General features: G+C 42.3%; 1 protein-coding gene and 1 long non-coding RNA gene across 13 annotated transcripts in view; one reads left to right on the top strand and one right to left on the bottom strand.

The window, feature by feature from the left end:
- anks1ab (ankyrin repeat and sterile alpha motif domain containing 1Ab) overlaps nucleotides 1–23966 on the bottom strand; it is a 45575-nt gene that overhangs the window by 3112 nt on the left and 18497 nt on the right. The window contains exons 5-15 of one of the 11 annotated variants that reach the window (XM_077572593.1): nucleotides 16273–16371; nucleotides 15641–15787; nucleotides 12496–12603; nucleotides 11981–12154; nucleotides 10431–10568; nucleotides 9319–9390; nucleotides 9160–9243; nucleotides 8951–9088; nucleotides 7142–7318; nucleotides 4891–4989; nucleotides 2973–3070 (exon numbers count right to left, since the gene is read on the bottom strand). In XM_077572593.1, the coding sequence (XP_077428719.1) occupies nucleotides 2973–3070; nucleotides 4891–4989; nucleotides 7142–7318; nucleotides 8951–9088; nucleotides 9160–9243; nucleotides 9319–9390; nucleotides 10431–10568; nucleotides 11981–12154; nucleotides 12496–12603; nucleotides 15641–15787; nucleotides 16273–16371 (1334 nt within the window). Of the gene's footprint in view, nucleotides 1–2005; nucleotides 3071–3093; nucleotides 4990–7141; nucleotides 7319–8950; nucleotides 9089–9159; nucleotides 9391–10430; nucleotides 10569–11980; nucleotides 12155–12495; nucleotides 12604–15640; nucleotides 15788–16272; nucleotides 16372–23966 lie in introns of those variants that run through there. The other 10 variants (XM_077572596.1, XM_077572590.1, XM_077572598.1 and 7 more) reach the window with 10 other exon arrangements.
- The window catches only part of LOC144056126 (uncharacterized), a 44963-nt gene continuing 22139 nt past the window's right edge, over nucleotides 1143–23966 (top strand). For both annotated transcript variants that reach the window (XR_013295002.1, XR_013295001.1), the window contains exons 1-2: nucleotides 1143–1350; nucleotides 15526–15807. This is a non-coding gene — a long non-coding RNA (uncharacterized LOC144056126). The remainder of the gene's footprint in view (nucleotides 1351–15525; nucleotides 15808–23966) is intronic.

The raw sequence follows: 23966 nt of genomic DNA, 5'->3' as shown, positions 1-23966 counted from the left end.
AGACAGAGCGAGCTGGAATTAGCTGGAGCAGCTAACTAGTAGAGCGAGTAAAACAAAACAAAAAAGCTAGTAAGAGCTTGCGAGAGCAAAGCAGAAGGCGATAAGCTCTAGTAAGGTGAGACTACAGCCATGTAATATAATTAGTGATTACTAGAATTTTATATATGTATTTAAAATTGCGTTTATCTGACACATTTTTTTACATACTTTTGACAGTCATTTTTTTAAATGAATAGATTATTAGTTCACCACTAGATGGCGCTGGGGACCACTGACTGTCCCTTTAAAACAACCACCTAGCCTCTCCTACCTTAATGCTAACATACAAAGGGCTAACAATTAGCATCTATGTGGCGCTGTCGTTACACTCTAAAGCAGGGGGTGTCAAACATACAGCCCGTGGGCCAGAACAGGCCCGTCAGTGGTTCTAATCTGGCCGTGAAGACAGAACACAGTTTTTCAGGAAAATTAACTGTTGTTGCTAATTTTGTGGGTCTTACTCAGGATTTGATGCAAATATTGTGTGCTCATGTTTGTTAAGAAATTAACCATTACTGTACTCTGCAATAAAATAAAAAGAGATGGGGATATTTTCAGGATGTATGTGTATGTCATTATTATCTATAGCTTATCTGGCCCACTTGAGATCAAATTTGAGTGAAAGTGGCCCCTGAATTAAAATGAGTTTGACACCCCTGCAGCAAAGGGAAACTCAAGTCAACCAGGCCAAGGCTCAAGAGTGTGACAAGAAGTGTTAATTTAAAAAAAATAGTAAACCTGTCATTACTGTGATTTTACAGCTTACTACATTGCTGCACTGTTTGTATATTGTCTCAATAAAAAACACATGGAATAGTATCTCAAGGCTCCATTGTTGTCGAGAGCCACCAGCCTCATCGGGCTGCCTTAGAAATCAAAATTCCAAAGTCAAACAGAAGACATGTTTGTTTGGAACTAAAACCCAGACTGGCGGAAGGTGAACGGCGTGCGCTTCCCCCAGTATAGCAAAAACAAACGTGTCAATAAACGCGCGTCCTCCACTTGGGTACCCTGGGAGCCGTATTTGGGTTCAGGTTAGGCTTAAATACGAAGAGGGTTAAAGCTCTGAACTTCAGGCTTAAATAAATAAATAATCTCACTTTACCGTCCCGGCTTTGCAGCCATACGAGCAGGTTGCCGCGGTGACACACGAGACGGGAGACGGCGGGGTGAAGATGGATGGATGGACGGACGGTGGGATGGAGGCGACTGACTGGTGATGTTCAAACCCAGGCGATGGATGGATGGATGGGATGGGATGGGAGACGCCACACAGACAAACTGGCCCCGGCTTGGCCCAGCTTGGCCCAGGTACCAAAACACACAACAAAACACTGCAATCATGCATCACCAGTGGAAGCTAACAGTCAGAACACGGTAGCCAGGATGCTGCTGTTTCACAAACAATGCACGGGTTACATCGGCAACAGTCTGCCAACACACACACACACACACAGAGGTTTGTTTTACTATCTTTGTAGGGCCATCTCATTGACATCATTTCCTAGACCCTTCCCCTAACCCCAACCATCAAAAATGATTGCCTACCCCTATTCCTTACCCTAATCTCAACCATAACCCAATTCAAACCTAAACTCTTAAAACCAAGTCTTGACCCTCAAAAAGAGGTCTAAACTTGTGGGGCCCAGCAAAATGGCCCCACAACTCTGTGAAATCCCAAATTGTTGGCCCCACTATGCAACAAAAACAAGACCACTTACACACACACACACACACAGTGGCCAGGTGTGGGGGGGGGGGGGAGTGTTGACGCCACAACAACATCCTTCAAACAAACAAAATGAAACACGGTGTGTACGTGCGTCGTGCTCTCAGCATAGCAAATCCTAAAAAAAAAAAACATTTAAAAAAACATTTGGTATCTTTTTAAACGCGACGTGACACATTTGCCATGCGAGATGTTTAAGCGTGATAATGAGATGCTAAGTTAGGGGAAAATGCGAGCTTGGGCCCTCTTCTGTTTATTATTAGTTGTTTTTTAATATAGTCAAATATAATTGGGGCATATTTGTATTCCATTTACAAAACTTGTCTCAAATGGTGTCACAGCCTATCAAAAAAGTATCACAAAACCGACGCCCCGGCCGAGATAAAAGGGATAGTGCCATGTGTCAACACAGTGTTTTTTTTTGTTTTGTTTTGTTTCTTTCTTTCTTTTGTCTCTCGGTGCTACCGTGACGCTGAGAGGCACAGGGCAGTTACAAGGCCAGAGCAGAGACCCCCAACAACCCCAACGTCCCCCTCAGTCTCTCAGTCAAGTGTGTTGGAGAAGCAGCGTGCAGTCATCGGGTGGTGTACTGTTCACGGGGGGGGAGGGCGGGGGGCCATGACATGACATCGGGCTGCCGGCCTCCTCAAAGTGCAGCAAAAGTGTTAGTGACCCATCCTGTGTGAGTTTTTTTTTTTTTTTTTGTTGTACAAATGCATAGAAAACAAAAACAAAACTGCTCATTGGTTTGGCATCTTGTCCCTCCTCACGGAGTCTCACAGTGGTTGATGCCTGGTAAGACAAGAGAGGCTACACACGGACAAAGAAAAAAAAAAAATCCAAAACTGAAAAAGAAAAATCTGTTTGTTTTTTAACATAATATACAAATAAGCAACCTCTGGAAGCTATCAAAGGGGTTGGAAATGCAAGGAAGAACGAGCTCAGTCCAAAGGGGGCATCCTCAGCCGCAGTCGGGGAGAGGGATCCTTTTTTAGGAGGCAAAAAAACAAAAAGGTGGAGGTGCAAGGAGGAGGCAGCCCTGAGGGGTGGCTACACCGTCACAGTGAGAAGGCACGGGGCTCGAACTGTGCGTGGATTGCGAACCGGATGCGGGGGAAGGGTGGCACGGGATGTGGGAGTGGGATTCGGAGGAGAGAGAGAGAGAGAGAGAGGGAGGGGGCCTCAGAATATGGTGGTCTCGTACTTGGTGCTGACGGGCCGCCTGCTGGCGTCGCGCTGGTCCAAGAGCCAGGAAGTGCTGCCCAGCGAGTGCATGTCGGCGTCCATCTCCAGGGGGTCGATCTGCCGAGTGGAGGAGGAGGAGGAGGAGGAGGAGGGGGGAGGGGGGAGGGAGAGAGAGGGTTTTGGGAAGGGGAGGGAGGTAGGGAGGAGGGGACGAGAGGGATTGCGTGAGACGGGCGTCAGCGGAGGAGGCTCCCCCCCCCGCGTCCCGCGGCTCAATCCACCACATGGATGATTGACGGGCTCCGCGGGCCGCCGCCGTGAGCTAACACACCCGAAACAATCATGTTTCTGTTGATGCTTTGTTGTTTTGAAATGACGTTCCGTTCTGTTTTAGAGTCGATTTTGTTTTTATGTAACTGCAGTTGTTTTCAAAGTGCTGAGTTGAGCTCTAGAAAAAGGATGGATGAATGAATGAATCGCTCTTCACGGGCAGCGTAGTGGCATAGTGGTTGGAACGTCTGCCTCACAGTTCTGGGTTCACCTCGGCCTCCCTGTGCCAAGTTTGCATGTTCACCCTGTGCTTGCGTGGGTTTTCTCCAGGTACTCTGGCTTCCGCCCACATTCTCAAAACACGTTAAGTTCATTGAATATGCTAAATTGTTCATAGGTGTAAATGGTAGTTTGTCAATATAGGCCCTGCGATTGGATGGTCAATGCTCCAGCTCACCCGTACGAAAATGGATGGATGAATATGGGCAATACTTAAGAGTAATATTGTATTTGCTGCTTTGGGCAACGCCATATAAGACCCATTAGAGAATTTAATCCAGCCTGCCAAAAACAAATAAATCCTTAGAAGAAGTGTTACTTGAATAAGCATTTAGCTCACAAATTGCTAATTTGTTTTTATGAATTTACTGAAAAGCAGAGGTGGCAAATCCAGGTCCAGAAAGTAAAAAACCCTGCCACAGTTTGGCTAGCTAGCTAGCCCCCATGGTGCTTGTTTACCAGCTAGGGAGCTCGCTAGCACCATGGGCTAAAGCCAAACTGTGGCAGGGTTTTATACTTTCTGGACATGGGGAGCTAGCTAGCTAGCTAGCACCAGGGGCTAAAGCCAAACTGTGGCAGGGTTTTATACTTTCTGGACATGGGGAGCTAGCTAGCTAGCTAGCACCAGGGGCTAAAGCCAAACTGTGGCAGGGTTTTATACTTTCTGGACATGGGGAGCTAGCTAGCTAGCTAGCACCAGGGGCTAAAGCCAAACTGTGGTAGTTTTTTTTTTTTTTTTTTTTAAACTTCTAGACCTGGGGAGCTAGCTAGCTACCTAGCTAGCACCAGGGGCTAAAGCCAAACTGGCAGGGTTTTTTACTTTCTGGACATGGAGAGCTAGCTAGCACCAGGGGTTAAAGACAAACTGTGGCAGAGTTTTTTTTACTTTCCTCTGCTGAAAATATGTTTAGATTCAACAACTTTTTTGGTGACCTAATAGTTAGCAAACGCGTAGAACCGTCACAACAACAGCGCCATATAAATTAGATGGATGGCTAGTTCCTTCTGCAGTTTTACGGGGGTAGAGAAATTGTCCTTTAACGAAACTTTTTTTGGTCCTTGGGAATCCTGCGATAACCACAAACCCGACCCACAACAGGACTTATGTCAAAAAAACACGCCGAGCACACATCCCACAGGTTCCACTCATTCCTCTTCCGATTCAAATGAAGAAAGCATCCACCAAACACAACCCTTTCGTTCAGCTAAACTGCGACACTTGCGCTCACGGCGTCCATGAAGAAAGGTGGCGATGGCAGGTGCGAGAGGGAGATGGAATCTGCGGTGGCGGGAAAGGAAGAAGATGTGCGTGGCGGCGGGGGAGGGGGTGCGTGAGCGGGTGTGCGATAGCAGCGGGGGGGTGAGTTGAGGCAAGGAAAGAGAAGGACCTGGACTCCGGGGCTAACGGAGTGCAACGGGAGGAAGGTAGGACGGTGGGTGGTGCACGTGTGACAGTGACAGCAGCGGCATTCGAGCACGGGGGCAGCCTGGGAGGCGGCGGCAGCACCAAGAAGACAAGAAGACAAGGACATGTTAAAAGACAGACAAGAGCATTGTGAGCATGTGACATGCGTCTACAACTGAGGGGATTGGAAAGTTCCAAGTCAAGTGGCATTGGGGAGGGTTTCTGGAAAAGCAGTCGTTTAGGTGAAGTAATTGCCAAGTAGCGTAAAGCAGGGTACACATATCACATGGCCCATTTTTAAAAAGTATTTTTCTCTTCTCATACTTCAGATACAAGCACTCTACAACTCACTTCAACAGCAAGTAGGCGTTCTGATGATATCATTAGTAAATATTAGGGCTGTCAAAATTAAAGCGTTGACACTGGAGATTAATTAAAAATGTTTAAAGTATTTAAAAAAAGTTACTCAGTTGACTCAGTTTGATCTATTTTTATGTTATGGCCTATAACCTGAAGCCAAACTTTAGCCACTGGCGCAAAGATGGACAAACACGGACTATAGGTAGTTTTGCTTTCACTTTTATTTGACGCTTGTTGAAGAAATATCAATAATTTGCGCACTTTACAAAGCCAAATTCAAATAGCTTATTAGTTGTACGTCTTTGGCGTATCATCTCAGAGTAAAATTCCAAGATTTTCCTCAAGTAATTATGTTAGAAACTTTGAAGAAAAAAGTAGAAACAGATGTAGAAAAATGTGATTAATCGCGGAAAATGATGTGCGATTAATTAGTTTAAAAAATTGAATCGCTTAATAACCCTAGTAAATATTCATAAAAAACGAGGCATTATGTCATTACTTTGTGTTTTAATGAAGTGTAATATATATATATTTTTTTTAAACATTTTTTTTAAAATCTTTTTTGGGCGTGTCTGGAACCGATTAAAGACACTTCCCATTCATTATAATTAGTAAAGAAAACACCATGCTAACTGTTAGCTCAAGTTACTTTTTGAAGATGGTAAACTCTTCTTGTCATTTTCATTGTAGTTTTATTTATTTATTTATTTTTATTGGCCATTGAGGATATTTATCAGGTTTAACATTTACGGTTACAAATCAGTAAAGATACATTTTCGATAACATGATCAGTATGTGTGTGCCCCACTTCTCACAGCTTTTATAATGGAGTGCTTGACAAACGTGTCCGATCATGCAGAATTCAGCCAAAACAGAATATGTCACCCACCTTATTGTTGCCCACTTTTTAAAAAAGGAGACACATTATGTATTTTCTATACAAATTAATGTCTACTACCTTATTTTTGGGGCCCGCTGAAATCAGACGGTTTTTAAAAGTCCTCCCTTCACTCCCTTCTACTGTTGGGCAGAGCTAGTGGGTTGCGACAAGGCAAGCGGCTACTCATTGGCCAAGGGTGAGAAGAAAAAAAGCTAACGTCCGTTGAAACCAATTAAAGCATGGTTTGAATTTTCACTCATGGAGGCAGAACTTCATAAACCCACCGACTTACACTAATTATGTGCAGCGCCATGTTAAAATTATTATTATTTTTAATCAAGTACTAAGTACTACGCTGTAAGACAGCAAAAACATGGATTCGGTTTTCACTCTTAGAGGCAGCACTTCATCGCCTCGTCACATTTGCAAGCCACAAATAAACGTCCCTCCGCAACAAGTGTGCGCTCATAGCTAACACTTAACTGTGCAACCCACAACAGTGCAGCTCTGCTTACCTTTTAACCTTGGCATGTTCTGTATAGTCACAATTCGGATCGATTTTGTTTCATTTTCAGAACGAAGCAGCTCGCGAAAGTTTTGCTCGTTGTTTGTGTAATTTCACACTTGATGGGTGGGCAGGCTCTCTCTCTTGAGACCCTACCATTTGTAAACAAGCCATTAAAAAGTCTATTTTCCATAATATGTCCCCTTTAGAATAATAAAAACGAGCCGGGGGCGGGGCAGCGCTCGGCAGGCCAAGTTGGCTGAAAATTGCGATGTGTCAACAGCGTGGGCAACAACTTGACAAACTCAATAGTGACGCAGGAGGAGAACTCCAACATATACCAGCTGTTAGATAAATATAAGATAAGATATTGAGGAACGAAAAAGTTTGTTACTCACTTTATGAATGGGCGCTAGCTACTGTAAGTCAATTTGTGAGCAATAATGGTTTGTGACCTCCTCTGAGTTCCGTTGGTGGGGCGCTACTCACTGCTGATCTCCTCGCGCTGCTCCATGCCTGCGAAACGGGCCGGCTGCTCTTGGTCTCGACCACCTCTGACCCCAGGGACGAGTGGGGGATGAAGTGTCTCTGCCTGGACTGCACGGTCATTTGGTAGGCCACCTCGAAGGCCTGGCCCAGCGTTAGGATGATCTCGTACGTCTGCGTCTGTGTGAGGAGATTGTGTATTGGGGATACCGCCTCGAACAACAAGTTTGAGCTTGCTTTGATCCCTCGTTCAACTGAATCAACTTTTTTGAGGGCTTTCCCAAGAGTAAGAACAATCAAAAAAAGGGGAAATGAAGCCAGTTTCACTCAGCTTTGTGACATTTGGTTGACATGTCTATCATGAGTAGACACACAAAAAAAAGTCTCAAAAACCCAAGCCTGGAAAGATCAGAACTCCAAGAAATTTAGTGGTGACTTTTTCCAAATTTGAATCATGTACAGCAGGACTGGACAACTGGCAGCATGTGGCCCCCTATTTTTTTTATTATTTTATTTTATTTTATTTTTTTTAATTTAATTTTATTTTATTATTTTATTTTATTATTTTATTTTATTATTTTATTTTATTTCTACAAACCTCAAAAGTTCTTTAAAAACCCCTGCAATTATATGCTATCCACCAATATGTATCAACTTTAGTTGTAATATAACCATCTACCACTAGATGGCAGACTTTTTTTTTTTTTTATTAGGAAAAACGAAATATGTTAACAGCACATGTTTTATCTATAAAGTATCTAAAATAGGTTTGTTTGTTTTTTGGTCATACATCCGGTTAAATGCTATGTGGCCTCCGAGTAGCACTGAAAAAAATGGTGGCCCCATCCAGCGACAGATGTGTGACACGGAACAATTTTTTATTTTTTTTGTTTTTTGTCATTGCATTTTGGTGGAGCATGACCCAGAGAGCTGATATTAAATTGCGAATACTTTCGTTTTCACAGTTGCACTGCCGATGTATGTGGGTGAGGAATAGCAGCAAATTTTGATGACGTGTCATCAAACTCTCAACTCTTAAAAGCGCAAGCCTGAGGTGGAGTTAATTTGAGATTTGCGACTAATCAAGATGTCTCCACAGCTGAGCTTTTGTTGTCCATGTAAATGTCAAGCTTATCATGAAAGGCACTTTAATCAAGCCAATCAAAGTAAGGAAGGAAGCTACAAGCTTCTCTCACAGTAAGACCTCGGATATATGAATAATTAAAGCTGCACGCAGATATGAGTGAGCCCTCGTCCCCACCCCTTAAAATGGCCGCTTCAACCCCAACTGGCAGACTTGATGATTCCCTTAGAGCAGTGGTGCCCAAGTCCGGTCCTCGAGAGCCCCTATCCAGCCTGTTTTCCACGTCCCCCCTCCTTCAACACAGCTGAATCTAATGATCAGCTCATCAGCAAGCTTTGCAGAAGCCTGATAACGATCTTGGTCATCAATCAGGTGTGTTGGTGGAGAGAAACATGTAAAACAGGCTGGCTCTCGAGGACCGAACTTGGGCACCCCTGCTTTAGGGCAGAGGTCCCCAACCCTGGTCCTCAGGGACCGGTATCCAGCCTGTTTTCCATGCCTCCCACAGCCAACACAGGTGATTCATATCATCAGCTAATCAGCAATCTCCGGAGAAGGCTGATAACGATCTCCACCTGTGTTGGCTGTGGGAGACATGGAAAACAGGCTGGATACCGGTCCCTGAGGACCAGGGTTGGGGATCTCTGCTTTAGGGCACGTTTTTGTTTTTGTCCGGTCTACTCATGATAGACCAAATTTCATGTTGTTTGAGTTTTGCCGGCACTTACCACCTCCACTGTGCTGAAGACATGACAAAAATGGTGGCCGCTCTTCAGATCCTTGGTGATGTAGGCGAACGTGCACAGGTCGTCCGGGTCCTGGGCGGCACAGGAGATGTTCCGGATCTCGTGCTCTGCGACTATGGTCTGACGAAATAGATGGAAAAGATTTCGGTAAACACAGCGAATGAGCGATTGATCGGCTCTCCCGAACGTACCTTTGTGGCGGCGTCAATAAACTTGACCCCCCTGTAGGTAATGGAGAGAATAACAACAGGACCCTTTCTGGAATCCTTTGATTTCTGTAATGAAAACAGTATCCTTGTGTAAATAACGCTTATGAAAAATATACTGTATATGTTTTGAGGAATACTTGCCCTAATTTTAGCACAGGCCTCTTGTGTGGACTCGATCCCCCGTAGATCCCTGATTATCATTGAACCTAAGTACTGCCGTTAGAACACATCAGGTCAGACAGTTCCATGGAAACGATTATTAATATGCAATTGGATAATGTTCCGTTTTTGGTTGACAATGTCAATAATCAGGGTACTCTTGGATTTGTTTATTCTTATTATTGTGTCTGATGTATCGCATTTTTAAGCGCCTTAGTCTGGCAAATAAAACTCGCAAGCGCGTGTACCCTGGTGAAAATAATTTATTTGTTTAGGGGTCCTAAACACAAACCCACTAAACTTGTAGCGCCCCCTTGGAGAGTTACCCACAATAACAAAAAAAATCAATGATCAATAGTTTAATTTACTTTACTTTAATATTAATTGTAGGAGTAACAAATTAAAAATGTAATCAAAGAAATTTTTTATTTCAGTATAATTGATTAGGTATATTTTTTAATTATGTAAGGCAGAGCTGTGTAATTGCTCTACCGATTAATATTAATTATTTTATGCATTAAATCAAAATATACTAACGTTAAATATTGAACTGACCTGATCATTTAGATTATTATTGTGAATTGGTATTGGGTTTCGGGGCCGGCTTGTTTCACCTTTTGCATATCTGTTAAATTACTGTTACATTTCAATTTTATATGTTATAAATCAAACTGAAATATGTGTTATTGCTCTACCTATTGTGGAACTTCATAAAAAATGGTTACAGATTAATATCAAATAATTGTCATTCTATTAGTAATTATTTCCACGTGCTAATTATACTATTTTTATATTATTAAAACTTTTTTTTGTTGATATTATTATATTATTTTTAATATATATTTTTTGAAATATATTATATAACTATTATTATTATTTTTATTTTATTTTTTCCAGAAATTATGTATGGTAAATTACAACTTCATTACAAAAAAAATTGAAATTACTTGGTTGTGACATACAATGCTCATGATTGATTGTAGAGTCAGTGCTAGTATTGGATCTCATTAGACTGCAGGTGCAACTACTGAAGTGTCTAATGAGAATATACTGTAGCTTACGGTGATTAAAAGTCTTTGGCAAAGGCAACTTACAGTTGCCTCGTACCCGCAGGCATCCAGGATGAGCTTCTCAGGCTGGTGGTGCCAAGCGGACACGGTGGCGTAGGTAGCAGAGTGGCTCGGCGGCCGCAGGTTCACGCGAGATTCTTTGTGTCGCTCACTGTGTCGGTCCTGCAGTGAATAATAAGGAAAATATGAATTGCTTCGAAAAGGTTCACTCTCTGGTCTGGCCTTCCAGAGTCTCTGCGTACTCCAAATGTTCCTTTTACTCCAGCCCACCCTACTGAAGACGAGCGCTCCAGAAAATGGATTTGATTTGATCGTAGCGCAAGTGGAATAAGATTTCCCGTGCAGTCGCGCGCGCGTGACTGTTTGCGTTAGTGCGGCGGGTTTTGACCTTTAGCCAACGCTAACATTTGACGGTGGCGGTGGAGTTATTCTTAGCGCTTTCACCTGAGGACCGAGTGAGCCGTCACGTAAGAGCTGCGAGAGTTCATGACAGCGGCACCCAGATGTTGGCCGGGTTCACGTGTTAAGTCAACTCGCTAGCGAGGACTCTGTTGACACATGTGACACATCTGTGAGGACGGAACGGACGCATTCACTGGGAAGTTGTGCGGCCAGATTCATCTTTGCAGCTTAAAAGAACCATCATGGCAAAATAAATTTGTATCTAGTGTAACACAATAATATTAATTTGAATTTTCTTCTTATTATTACTTATCCCATGAAAAGATTATTACCTCTTTTACTGCCAAACGTTATCCAAAAAACAATCCCTACAGTGCCAGACATCAATCGAAAAGGGAACAAATAAGGTCAAAGCAAGCTTTTTGTGAAAAGATACATTTGCTGCACAACAGTGACTTTGACACTAATATTTTTTTGTTTAGTGACGCTGACGTGAATTAGATTTAATGTGACAAATGCTTTGATCATTCACGTCATCCTTGAAAACGTTCTATTTCCTAACATCCGCCATGTTTTCATGTAATTTGATACAGGCAGCCCATTGAAAAGAGATACAATACTGCCATCTGCTGGCCATAGTTAGTTGGTATTTTTGGATTTTCCAACCCCATTCACAAAGCAGTGCTGCACAAGACGTTGAGAAGAAAAAAAAACGGAGGTTGGACTCACAAACTGGGCTGATCTCATATCTAAAATGGTGCATTACTGCCATCTACTGGTGGCTGTGCATCAGTAAAGTTGTTTCTAAGCTTAAAATTTACAGTGGTGCAGACCCTCCCCCACACATCCTAGTCATTGAAAAAAAATATCCGACAATAGCAGTAAAAGATTTGAATGGTTTGGTTCTTTCTGGCCACATCTCCACTTGTGCAGCTACATTATAATAATTGTTTATTTTTACTGTGCCCCGAAATGATATTTGAAAAATACAGTTACTTGTAGGTTATATATAGGTCACATTAATAGTGGGAAAAGATTTGATTTTTTTAATTTTTTTTTATTTATCACACAAACCTGGCATTTGAACAGGGTTGTGTTCAAGTTGTGAAGTCTTAAGTGGTTGTGAAACTCGACAAATGCAAGAAAAGGACGTAAGCGAAAGATGAACTCACTACAGAGCGCGGCCGCTCACAGTAGGAACGTAAAGAGACGCTACAGTCCTGATCCAGTCCTCCTCGCCGCCGCCGGTCAGTCTCGGCCAGGGGCAGCAGCATGTCCATGGAGCGACTGGTGTAGGGGTCCATCTGGCCCAGGGGGCAAGTGGTCTGGGACAGGAGGTCGTGGAACTGAGAGGCACAAAATACAAAACACATCACATGATGATACAATGTTTAGACAGCTGTGTCCCCCACAGCTTTCCTGATCCCAGTCCAACATTCATCCTCAACAATTCAACACAGATTCTTTGAGGGTGACAATGTGAAGTTTCTATTGGCTTTTGAAAAGGTTTACAAACTGAAACACTATCAAATCAGTATAATACTTTATTTTCAATTTTGAGTGAGAAGAATAGAAAGAATATCATCGTTCATTTGAACCATGATGCCTTGTGGTTTAACTCGCTAGTTTGTGCTGTCTAAGGAAGTGTTCAGAACAGAGAGTGAAGAAGTAGTATCATGGTCCTCACCATGATAGGAGACAGGCGTCTGGACTTGGAGGGCGCCTCCTCATAGGGTCTCTCGGCCAGAGAAGCGATGATCCGCTTCCTGTGGCCCAGCGGACCCACCCTGATGACCTACAGGGGCAAAAAGCAAAACAAGGCATTCCGAGCAGCCATTTCCAAACAGAAACTCATCAAGAGTGGCCTCTAAAATCCACTGAGTCGGCGGGCACACGCCCCCTTGACTGCCCATCAATAATTCAGCCTCAATCTGTTTTACCATCAGTTTAGAGTACGCTACTGTCTCTTTCCTGGGAACGCTCCATAATTCACGAGGCATCTTTGTGCGTCGTGCTTAAATAACACAGTGAGCACATTTCGCTCGCAAAATAAGAAACACACGGTATTGCCGCAAATAGAGGCCATACCACAAACAGACCGATTGACTGACTAATCCACCAACCGGCTGACTGACTAACTGAAAACTAGTAAATGAATTGACAAAGACTGCCTCTAAACTGACAAACTAATTAACTGAAATGACTCTCACTAACTACCTGACTTACCGAAGAATAAATGACGGACTAGGTAGAAGAGAAGAGAACTGACGGACTAGTTGACTACTTGAAAAGCTAGCAAAAGTACTCACTGCTAGCTAGCTAAATAACAGACGGAGTAAATAACTGACTGACTAGAAGCTAATTGAACCCACTCACTGAGTAGCTAGCTAACTTACTAAGGGCCCTATTCTCCCGTGGTCTTAGAGAGGAGAAATTCAAACTAAAAATTGTCTTTACAATAATGTATTCTATGCGCCTTCACTAGCCTAAACACGGCATTCTGATTACTATTGTGTTTGCCCAATATGAATTAAGCGGCAAAATCCACCCGTTTTTTTATCCATCTCAGGCGGCGGCCATTTTGTCACTTGATGTCGACTGAAAATGACATCACAGTTGCTCGGGGCTCAGGCAACAACTGATTATGGCTAACCTGTTTTCTGCGTTTGGTCATGTGACATTCGCAAGCTAAGCCTTAACGACTGCCTAACATCTGTCTTGTGTTAACTGACTGATTAACTGACTAACTTGACTGTCTGACTGACTGACTGACTGACTAACTGACTAACCAATGACCACAGTAACTGACTGATTGACAGACTAAGTGACTGAAACCAACCGACTGACTGACTAGCTAACGAACTGACTGAATAACTCACCGTCTGATGAAGTGACAAATAACCAACTGTCAAACTAATTAACTCATTTGCTCCCAAAAACGTATAAATTAGTTTTGTTTTAAATGTTTAATGTGTACCAAAGACATATTTATACGTTTTTTAAAACTTTCTTTTTTTAATGCTAGAGCATACAGAAGGCTAGAAGAAGATTAGATAAGAAAAAGAAGATAAAGTAGATCAGCCAGGGCCATGTTGAAAAGAAAAAAAAAACACAGTCCCAAACAGATTTGTGAATAATGATGAAACTTAGCTATATTCTTTTTTTTTTTTTTTCTTCTTCTTCTTTTTCTTTCAGGAGAGCTCAGTATTGTTCATTCGATTTGACATCATCATTGCTCTCCTTTTTTTAAAAAACACATAAATTTTAAAAAAAATAATAAAAATGTTCTTTTTTTCCTTTTTTTCCTTTTTTTTTTTTAAATATATATACATATATATACATATACACACATATATATATATATATATATATATATATATATATATATATATATATATATATTTTTTTTTGTATGTGGGTGAGCATGTGCATGTGCGTGCGTGCGTGTGTGTATGTAACTTAGCTATATTCTAATGCTAATTGCTGCAAAACTGAAACAGATAGAAATATGTTCCATGTTTTTATAGCAATAGTACACAATATTGTGTGGGCCTTGCAAAATCAGTCAAAATCCAGTAAAACAGCTGGGAGTGAAAGGGGTTCAGTGAAAATGGCTGGGAATGAATGAGTTAACAGCCTGACCAATCATCTGACTAACAGAAAAAAACGAACTGACTGACCCCGAGACCCAACACCAGATAAGTGGTAGAAAATGTATGTACGATAGTCCTCTTTTAGTGTATTTTGAGACGCTCCCTTTCTCAAATCATGTTCCTCCCTGTTAAACTGTGATTATACTCGTCAGAGGTTGTTAGTTTTATGGAGTCAAAACTCTTTTCTATCGTATAAATTAGCATAATTGCCTATTAGCACACTCGCGTCCGTTATTAGCGTTCCGCGTGCAATTAGCTTTGCCGCGACTAGATCCTCCGCAACAGACGTCGTCGTCGCGCGCATCTCTTTTTGTCTGAAGCCTTCAATTATTCATCCCGTCTGAGGGAAGAACAGGTCTGGAAGTCACGCATTCCCACGGGGGGGGTGGGTTGGAAGTTGTGTAAATCCTAATAATAAAGCACTTAAGATGGCGTGTGGCAACGTAAAGCGGTTTGTAGGTCACGGCGATGCTCGATTTTCCGTAAGATGCTGCAGAGCATGGCGGCAATGTAAGAAGAAGAAGGGAAAAAAAATGGGACGCTTAAAGAAAGTCTGCAGAACGTAACCATGGCAACACGCTGGTGTTCTCAACCTCTGCTCAGCCTTAACCAGGCTAACTAAAGAAAACACTAGTAGACGCAAACTTCATGATTGTGGTATTTTTGCCCCACAATGTGATGATTGTGACTTCCTTGAGAAATGATACGAGATTAGTCAATTATTTATAATCGCCGCAGCTGAAGTGAGTCACAAAGCAAAACATCTTTGGAGGGATTTGAAAAAGGGCAAAGACCCAATTGCGAGAGAGCAGAATACATGCTGTCCTCAGATTACCTTCGTGTCGTCAAGTCAAGTGTAAAAGGGGCTGCTATCTGCCTGTACATTTATTTGAATATTCACTGGTGTTCATGCGCCTCCCAAATACTAAAACCCAAGACCAGGTGTAGACGAGACCAATTTATTTTTGGAATAAGGCTATACGTTTAAAAGTCTGCTTTCTCAAAGCATTATGAGTGTGCATCCAATCCCGGATGTAAATAACTGAAATTTGGATCTCTTTTAGAACTTGGGGCAAGAAACCACATGCTGCTTCACCGAGAGTCAAGACGTAGACCTTCTGATCGGTGGCTTCAACAAGTTTTGAAACAGCGGGGCGTCTTTGACTGCTGGCTGCTTACGTTGATGATCTCCAGCTCCCACAAGTTCTTGACGCACTCCAACGTGCGGTAGCCGCTGGACAGGAAGTTGGGCAGATACTCGTGCAGGCCCAGGACGTCGAGCCACGAGGCCAGAGATGTGCTACCGTCACAACCCAGAGCTTTGACCTGCAGCAGGAACATCACAGGTGAGTCATCCGGCATCCTATAACCACACTTACTGTAAGTTGGGCTACACACATAACAATCAGTCAGACAACAGTTGTTGATTATTGGATGTCAGTGAAATTTTAAGCGATGTTTGGCGCTCCTGTAAATAAATGTGATTCTTTATTGGAAGTATTAATTCCTCTAGCAGCCACTCCCGACCTGTCATTTTTGAAGCAGATCAGAAAAATCACTCCGAGCACAGCCCACACTACAAGCTCAGGATCATCTTTTACAGAAATCCATCAGTTGGGCCTTTACTGACTTTGCTCGCCACGGAGGGAAAATGCTCAAATTTGTCAAGATTGTATGCGTGTGTGTGTGTCGAATGACTGCCTCCTCATGCATCCGTAAATCTCATCATGATACATCCAAACATACAGAAAGTGAGAACATTTATTGTATTCCCAAACACAACATTTGTGTATTTGCTGGCACTGGAGCACCTTGGGCAATCCGCGTGCCGCGTGCAGGATTTTCTTCCTGTGTCCCGGGTCTGTGATCCCGATGTCTCGGAGATCCTGGTCCTCCATCACGTTACTTCCCTGCACGTACACAAACGCGGAAGATGCATACATTAATGAACAACCACATTCTAGCCTGAACCGAGACTTCCTGCCATCCTCATGTTGGACTCCAAGCCGGAGTGGTAGGGTGTGTGGGAACATTTTGTTTTGGGTGTTCAAGGGGCAGACCAAAAGTTGATTGTTCTCTGTCCACCAAGAATCCATCCATCCATCCATTTTCTATACTTTTTATACTGATGGGTTTAAAGTAACCCAAAATGGGTGACATATCTAGTCCACCCAAAAGGGACTGAGTCAATGCTGGGTTATTTATACCCAATGGTTGAGGATGTAAGCCAACAAGTTGTCAAGATTTTGATCAAACAAGTAACATAAACTACTAAAACTGATGAGTTCAAACTACCAAGAAATCGGCTAACTGGTTATCGGTATACTGTACACTCTCAAAACTGCTGTGTCAAAAATAACACAATTTTGGTCAAAAACTACTTGGGCCAACTCTTTGGGCTGTTTTGTACAAAACCTAAAAGTTTCCAGAGGTGACAAATCCAGGTCCAGAAAGTAAAAATCCTTGCCACAGTTTGGCTTTAGCCTCAGGTGCTAGTTAGCTCCCAAGCAAGATCCCATGGTGCTCGTTTACCTGCTAGGGAGCTTGCTAGCTAGCACTAGTGGCTAAATCCAAACTGTGGAAGGGTTTTTACTTCCTGGATTTGATCACCTCTGAAAATTCAAAGTTGAGTCAAATGTACCCAAGTAGTGTGTCGGTCCAGTTTTTGAACAAAATTGGGATAACTTTGACCCAGCAGTTTAAAGGTGTAGCTGTTGTTAAAAATAATACTGATTTATTACCAACATTTTCTAAGAAGAAGAAGAATCAAGTTGCTTCTATCAGGGTATGTTTGGCGCAATTTATTTATTTTTTCTAAAGCAGATGCCCTTCCTAATGCAACCCACCCATTTGTATCCAAATTTGCGACCAGCAGTGGCTTGGAATCAGCATTGGTGTGTTAATTGTCTTGCCCAAGAACCCAACTGGCTGTTAGCGTCCACCCTGACCAGGATTTGAACGCCGATTCCCATGCCCAAGGTCTGCAGTATTACACAACACAAAACTGTGTCGAAAATGGGGACCATCTTCCGCTCTTCATCCCATCCAAATCTAATCTTCAACCCAATCTGCTGGGTCAAAATCACCCAACCTTGAGTAAAAGTAACCCAATCTGCTAAAAATCCACTGATACCCAGTGACTGACCTCTCACCGAATATCTCGTACTGTCCAATCAGAAGACAAATACACACCGTACTATTACTAAATAGCGTTTCAAGTGTACCACTGGGTGCAAACATGGCTCGGGATGCGACACCAGAGTGTTTAGCGCAGGCCTGACACGAGGCGAGTGGGAGGACAATGAAGTCAAATAAATTGTGCATGGCGCGGCGAGATCAATGTGATGCGGTGCGACGCGTCGGGAACAAAGAAAGCCTTGGCGGATGCATCCACACGAGCTGCTTTCATTGAAACGGGGAAAGAAACAAGGAACATTTTGCGGTTCCTAAAGCTGATCGTTGTCCGGACAGATATAGTATATGTTTTTATATAGTGGCTTATATACTGTAGTTTGGTTTGAATTTTAATAAAAATCCTTATAGTTATTAGGGAGTAGTGATTGGATTATTCCGAATTCCCTACTCTCCTAATCACTACATTGGAATTTTTATATATTAGAAATGTAGCTAACACGTCAGTCAAATGAAATAACGGAACATTTAAAGAATGATGAAATCAATTTATTCCACCTAAGTCAACTACCAAATGTACATCCAATGTTTAAAAATAACGATCAAATGTAAACGTGATGTAAATGTATAAAGATACTATCAGTGGATTAAATAGCAGTCTTGTAATGTAACACAAAAGTTTATAGGAAGCAGAACAAGCAGCCGTTTAGAAGATAATGAAAAAAAAATCTTCAAAAAAGAGGTTTCAAGAAAATATTGCTATTTTAAGATGAAGTTTACTGTCAATTTAAACATAAAACAAAGATAAAATAAAACAACCAAATAGTTTTGGTTTAGGAAAGTCCACTTAGCTTAATGCTAACCAACGTGACCGTCTCCATGTATATCCCTATATCTGTGTCATACTGCCCCCAGGTGGCCAAGGTGCACACACCATGGGGAGGAGCAGCACAATATCCATAGAATTGAAGCAAAAAAATGTGTCAAGAATGTCACCGCTCTCTATTTTTGGAAACTACAAACGTTTACAAATTATACACCAAAAAAAAAACGTATATACCAAATTACTTTTGATACTCGAGTACATCAAATGTCAGACACTTTATACCAGACAGCTACTGTATAGTGAATAGGGAGTGATTTTGAACGCAGCCGTAAAGCGAGGCTGGAAAATGTGCATCTAAGCGTTTTTCCCTCCCCGGTGCGTACTGCTGCATATTGATTGTTCCCGGCCAAGAATGTTAAAATGTTCTGTCTTTGCTCTATGCTGCTGGCTGGGCCTCAAAGCCCCACTGCAGCCCGATTAATAAAAGGTCGCCAGCCATAAATCCAGGATAGCGGCCTGAAATAGATTCTCCCCAGTTCGACGACGCCTCAGGAGGCTCTCGCTCGTCGTCTTTGACGTCACGTGACGGCAAAATGTACGCTTGAGTACTTGCATAGCTAATGAGCCGCGCGCCGCTATTGACGTGATGTGTGGCGACTTGCCGCTGCTGATGATGATGAGGATGAAGCCGTGCTAGCGCTCCTCCGTCTCGCTGCGTGCACTCGCTAAATTAGCATCGCTCTCTTGACCCGTACACCAAATTGTCTTTATTTCTATTTTTTGAAAGAGCTCCGCAGGCACTGCGACACTCAGACATGTGTTACGCTTTGTGTGTTCACATCCAGAGCTGGCCCAAAGGCATGTGCCAACTAAGTGGCTGCTTGGAGGCCTCCTGGCCACTAGGGGGCTCCCAAAAAGCATGACAATTTATTTTTTTTTTAAGAACAAAACTGCATATTCGTGATTAGCTGAACACTTGTTTTTACGTTCAAGCCGAAGGCCCCGCCAAACATAAAAGTGTTGCTTTGGCGCCATTTTGTGACATCTGGGAGTCGAGCAGTGTTGCCACAGTTACCTTGAAAAAGTATGATTACTTGCATCATCTTGACAACGCTCATCTATCTTCCCCTCCTGGCGTTTATGGACACGCGAGTGCGCTAAAAATGATTATGTCACTACCTCAGACATGAATGTTAATTTGAAAACTCCCAAAATGCATTTCACTGTTTTCAATGCGAGAGTTTACCTTTCTTAAGTGTTCTATAATATACAGTGATTTGCTCAGTGACTTTAGCGAGTACATTAGCATTAGGAATCATTAACCATTAGTTAAATACGCTACGTGTATTTGTTGTAAGTTTCTGAGGGTTTTTTTCTCGCAAATTTGCCACTTTATAAACTCGCAAATTTGAGATTTTTTTTCCGCAAAGTTGCGTTTGTTTCTCGAAATATCACACCCCCCCTGTGGAAAAAATTATATATATATATATATATATATAATTTTATATGATTTTATATATATATATATATACGTGGCCCTATTATGTCATCATACTTGAGCCTGTTCACGTCCACATTGGAGCGTTTTTGTTGAAAGCAGCATGTTAGCATACAATATTTATGGCAAACAGACGCAAGACAAAGCCGCGTCGCGTACGATTCTTAGTGAACGATTTGCCACATTAGCTCGGACATCGAGGCAACAAAGTGTTAGCACGCTAAGAAATACAACAACAAAAAAACACGACGACGTCCGGAGAAGGTACCGGTGACGGGCGACCCACTTGCAGTGGAAAATGCTAATCGTCGTGTAAAAATGATGAGAATGGGCACACAGCTGTTCATAATTCATGATCCCTCAAAAGCTGCCTCTCGGCGCAGTCGTCACGGGCGGCGGTGGCTGAGAGCCTCACCGCTCGCTCATGCGCTCGTTGGGCTCCGTGGGCCGGGCCGCTGGGGGAAACTTCTCATGCGGAGCCGGACGTCTCGGCCGCAACAAATCCTCAAAATGAGCATCGGGATTGCTCTACCTTCAAGCTCACATCCAATGCCAAGAGGCTCATTTTGAATATGTTATTCAATAAAAAATTTTATTTATTATAATTATTTTTTTAGGATTAAACTCGTTTTGTTGATCTTTAATTAGCTTTTTTAGAATAACATTCATTTTATATTACAGGTCAAACTGACTTGTTTGCCGTTTGAAAACTATAGAGAAAATATATCAATGTTATATTACAACTTACAATAAACAATAACAATAAAAATAATATACTGTAACTCCTCACTACAAGTACACCTACACATTGTGTAATTTACGCAGGCCATTGACACATAATACTGTATAGCACTGACTGCACTACCTTGTTACTTAGGGTGTCAAATAAGTCACAATAATTTAATACCAAAAAGTATATTAATAATTGAATAGAGTAGAAACAACTCCCTTGTAACTATATTACACCCTACCTGTACAAAATAGGACATAAATCATAAAACACAGTGGCAAATGTTAATTATAACTGCTGCAAAGCATGCTGGGAATGCGGCTCGTGTGAATCCCTGATGACACAAAAACTACTAACCCTGTAGAAAAGGCCCCGAAATTATTTACGCTTGCAGAGAAATACTATATGTTCTTTTCTCTTCTTTTTTTTTTTTTACCCAGTAACGTTCTTGACATAAAAGTTCCGAAATGCTCTGCCCCCTACTGGAGAACTTTTTGTTTAACGGCATCGACGAATCTCGAAGCGTGTTAAAGGGCACGCGATGAAACATCCGCCCCGTCTACCCGACTCGTCTGACCTTTGCCGTTGTTTACAAGCGCGGCATCGGGCGTTCTTGTAGCGCGGCTCGTTTGCCTCGCCGAGCCCATCATTTATCTCGCCGATGCGTCAGGTCCAGCAGACACATGAGGCGTCATACACAAATGAACATCAGAATGCTTAATGACCCGTAGTCTGCATCACTTTATGTTTGGGAAATCTTCCATCCTGCACGAAAATCATCCAATCTAACACCGGGACAATTTTTCATCTTCATATTTGTCACCTTATAAATTGGATTTAGATTTAATAAAAATCTGTTTTGTAATGAAAATGACTTGCATTGGAGGGATTTATGGCCTATGAACTTTATTTTGACTAATGCCGTCAAATAGTTATCCAGTTACACCTTTGCGAATGTATTTAAACCAATGCTGTTATGTCATTTGTAAAATTCGTCGTTGGAATTTTCATAATTGGGCAAGTGGGACAGTGCCCCGCCAAATACAGAAGATAGCGCCGTTAGCATAGCCATTTGCAAAATGAATATACAAAGACTTCTGGAAATGTTTTAAAAACAAAAGTAGCACTGAAAGACTCCCTTTTTTTCCCCTATGTTGCCGTGGAAACAACGTGCTAAAAACGACTGCCATTTGCCAGTGTTTTTAAATTGGTCATGATAGCAAAAATGTCTGTGCCCATTGAGTTCTGCCTAGCAACAAGTGGCCATATCCTTAAGCATGTATCCCACTGAGGGGCGAACGTTTACAACGCTAGTGGATGTTGAAATCTTGTCAGGGTTCATTCAAGTTTGTTCGATTCGAACACTTTGAAAACGTTCAACCCTCGGTAGGATATGAGCTTTCCGCATCTCTCTGTTCTTTCTCTGCTGACTGAGGCAGCTTTGAAACGGCATATTCAGCACTTGTTGTATGTCAATGTCTTGTTTTGTTTTTATGGGGTTTTGGGCGCAACTAATGTTGTACAGCACCCCTTGAATTCTACACAGCAACAAGTGGCCATTCGTACACGGGTTGAAGCCATTCTACTGAAAAATATATGGTGGTAAATGTAAATTTTGGAGTTTGAATATTATAATTGGGCAAGTGGGCCAGTGCCCCACCAGATCCAACAGTTTTTTTTTTATGTATCAAAACTGACTTCCCTAAATTATTCTAGTGCTAAAAATAGGATGTCAACACATTTTCAATATTATTTTAATCCCATACATGTTTTTTTTCTTTCTTTTTTTGTTATTCATTTGCTTGACCTGGCTAGCAACAGTGCATACCCGAATCAAAACACATCATATCTTACAATCTGCATTGTCACATGCTAGCTAGCTAACAGGGGTGGCGCTACAGGAGATAGCAAATCCTGGAACCGTGTGCCTGCTAGCTAAAATCTCCTATTTTAGTTGTTAAATTATAAAATGGGGCAGTGCCCCACCAAATCCATTAGATGGTTTTGTAATAAAGGATTGACACGTTTATAAATTAAGTACTCCAAATAGCTTTTAGCCATTTACTTGCTGCGTCCCTGTCCTTACTCTTCTGTGTAATGCAACTTGGCTCTTCGGCTTGGCTAACTACGAAAACAGCGGAGTCAGCATGACTTGTGCATGTATGCCATTGTTTTCTTTTTTTTGAGGACTATGATTGTTCCTCTTGAATTCCGCCTAGCAACGAGTGGCTAGCACGAAGACCACTGTTGCCATGACCAGGAAATACAAGAATATTGTATTTTTTCATGGTTTGTACCGCCACCAATTTCTTTCATATATATATATATATATAAGGGCCATACCACTTCATTTATAGCTAGCTTGCATGCTAAAGAGGTCACAGAGCGGCTCCTCTCCACTGCCACGCTTAGCTGAGCTAAGGCGTGACAAGGTGACGTAACCCAACAGCAGCTCAAACGCTCGCTCGGAGCCCCTCGGGGCGCCGTTATTTACGGCGCGGCGGCCATCGTTTGACCCGGGGAGCGAACGACGTCAAAGACGCGTTTTCCTGCAATTTAGCCCAAAAAAATCAAATAAAACATGATAATGCTTTTAGTCATGCTGTGGGCAGTGAGGTGCAGTTAAATCAACTGATTAATATGTAATTAAGGTGGAGGCGCTGAGGATGGCCTTACTTTCCAGATGCATCAATTTGTGGGCTCATAATTTAAAGACGATGTAATATGGAAACTTCATCCATCCGTCATTTTAATTGCTTGTTCACGATGATTTGACTTACAAATTTAATTTGTTTCATGACTACACTTGTAATTGGAAACACTCATCTTTCCCGATTTAAATGAGTGGAAATGCAACTACGGTACTGTTCCATTGCCCCCAAAAACTTTTCTGCACTTATGGCCCACTGTTAAATAACAGTCATGGTGATTTACATAATATACTCCCCCACACACTTTCTCCACGCATGACATGTTCAGCCAAACTAGGCGAAGATCCAGAGCCACTTTCAAGTGATGGCTGGAGTCCAGCTGTTGGACTCCACCATCTGAAACACGATCTTGCAGAGACACCCCTGCGATCGTTAAAACCAAAAGGCAAGCAGAACTGCATTGCGTTTTTGATTAGCATGAGCTAACAACGTTAGCTTCTGTATATGCAGACGTTTGCACTTCTTACCCTGCACTCTGGGGAAGGGAGCAAGGGAGCTTGCCGGCGAGATGACGACAGACAGTCATAAAGCTCATGCGCCGCCCCCGGTTATTACGGTAACAAAAGCCGGACTCGCCATTGGCGTGGAATGAGACGGGCCCCTAAAAA

The sequence above is a fragment of the Vanacampus margaritifer genome, chromosome 8 (assembly GCF_051991255.1).
Source record: "Vanacampus margaritifer isolate UIUO_Vmar chromosome 8, RoL_Vmar_1.0, whole genome shotgun sequence".
NCBI classification, from domain to species: Eukaryota; Metazoa; Chordata; class Actinopteri; order Syngnathiformes; family Syngnathidae; genus Vanacampus; species Vanacampus margaritifer.
This window is presented reverse-complemented; position numbering and strand designations above follow the sequence as displayed.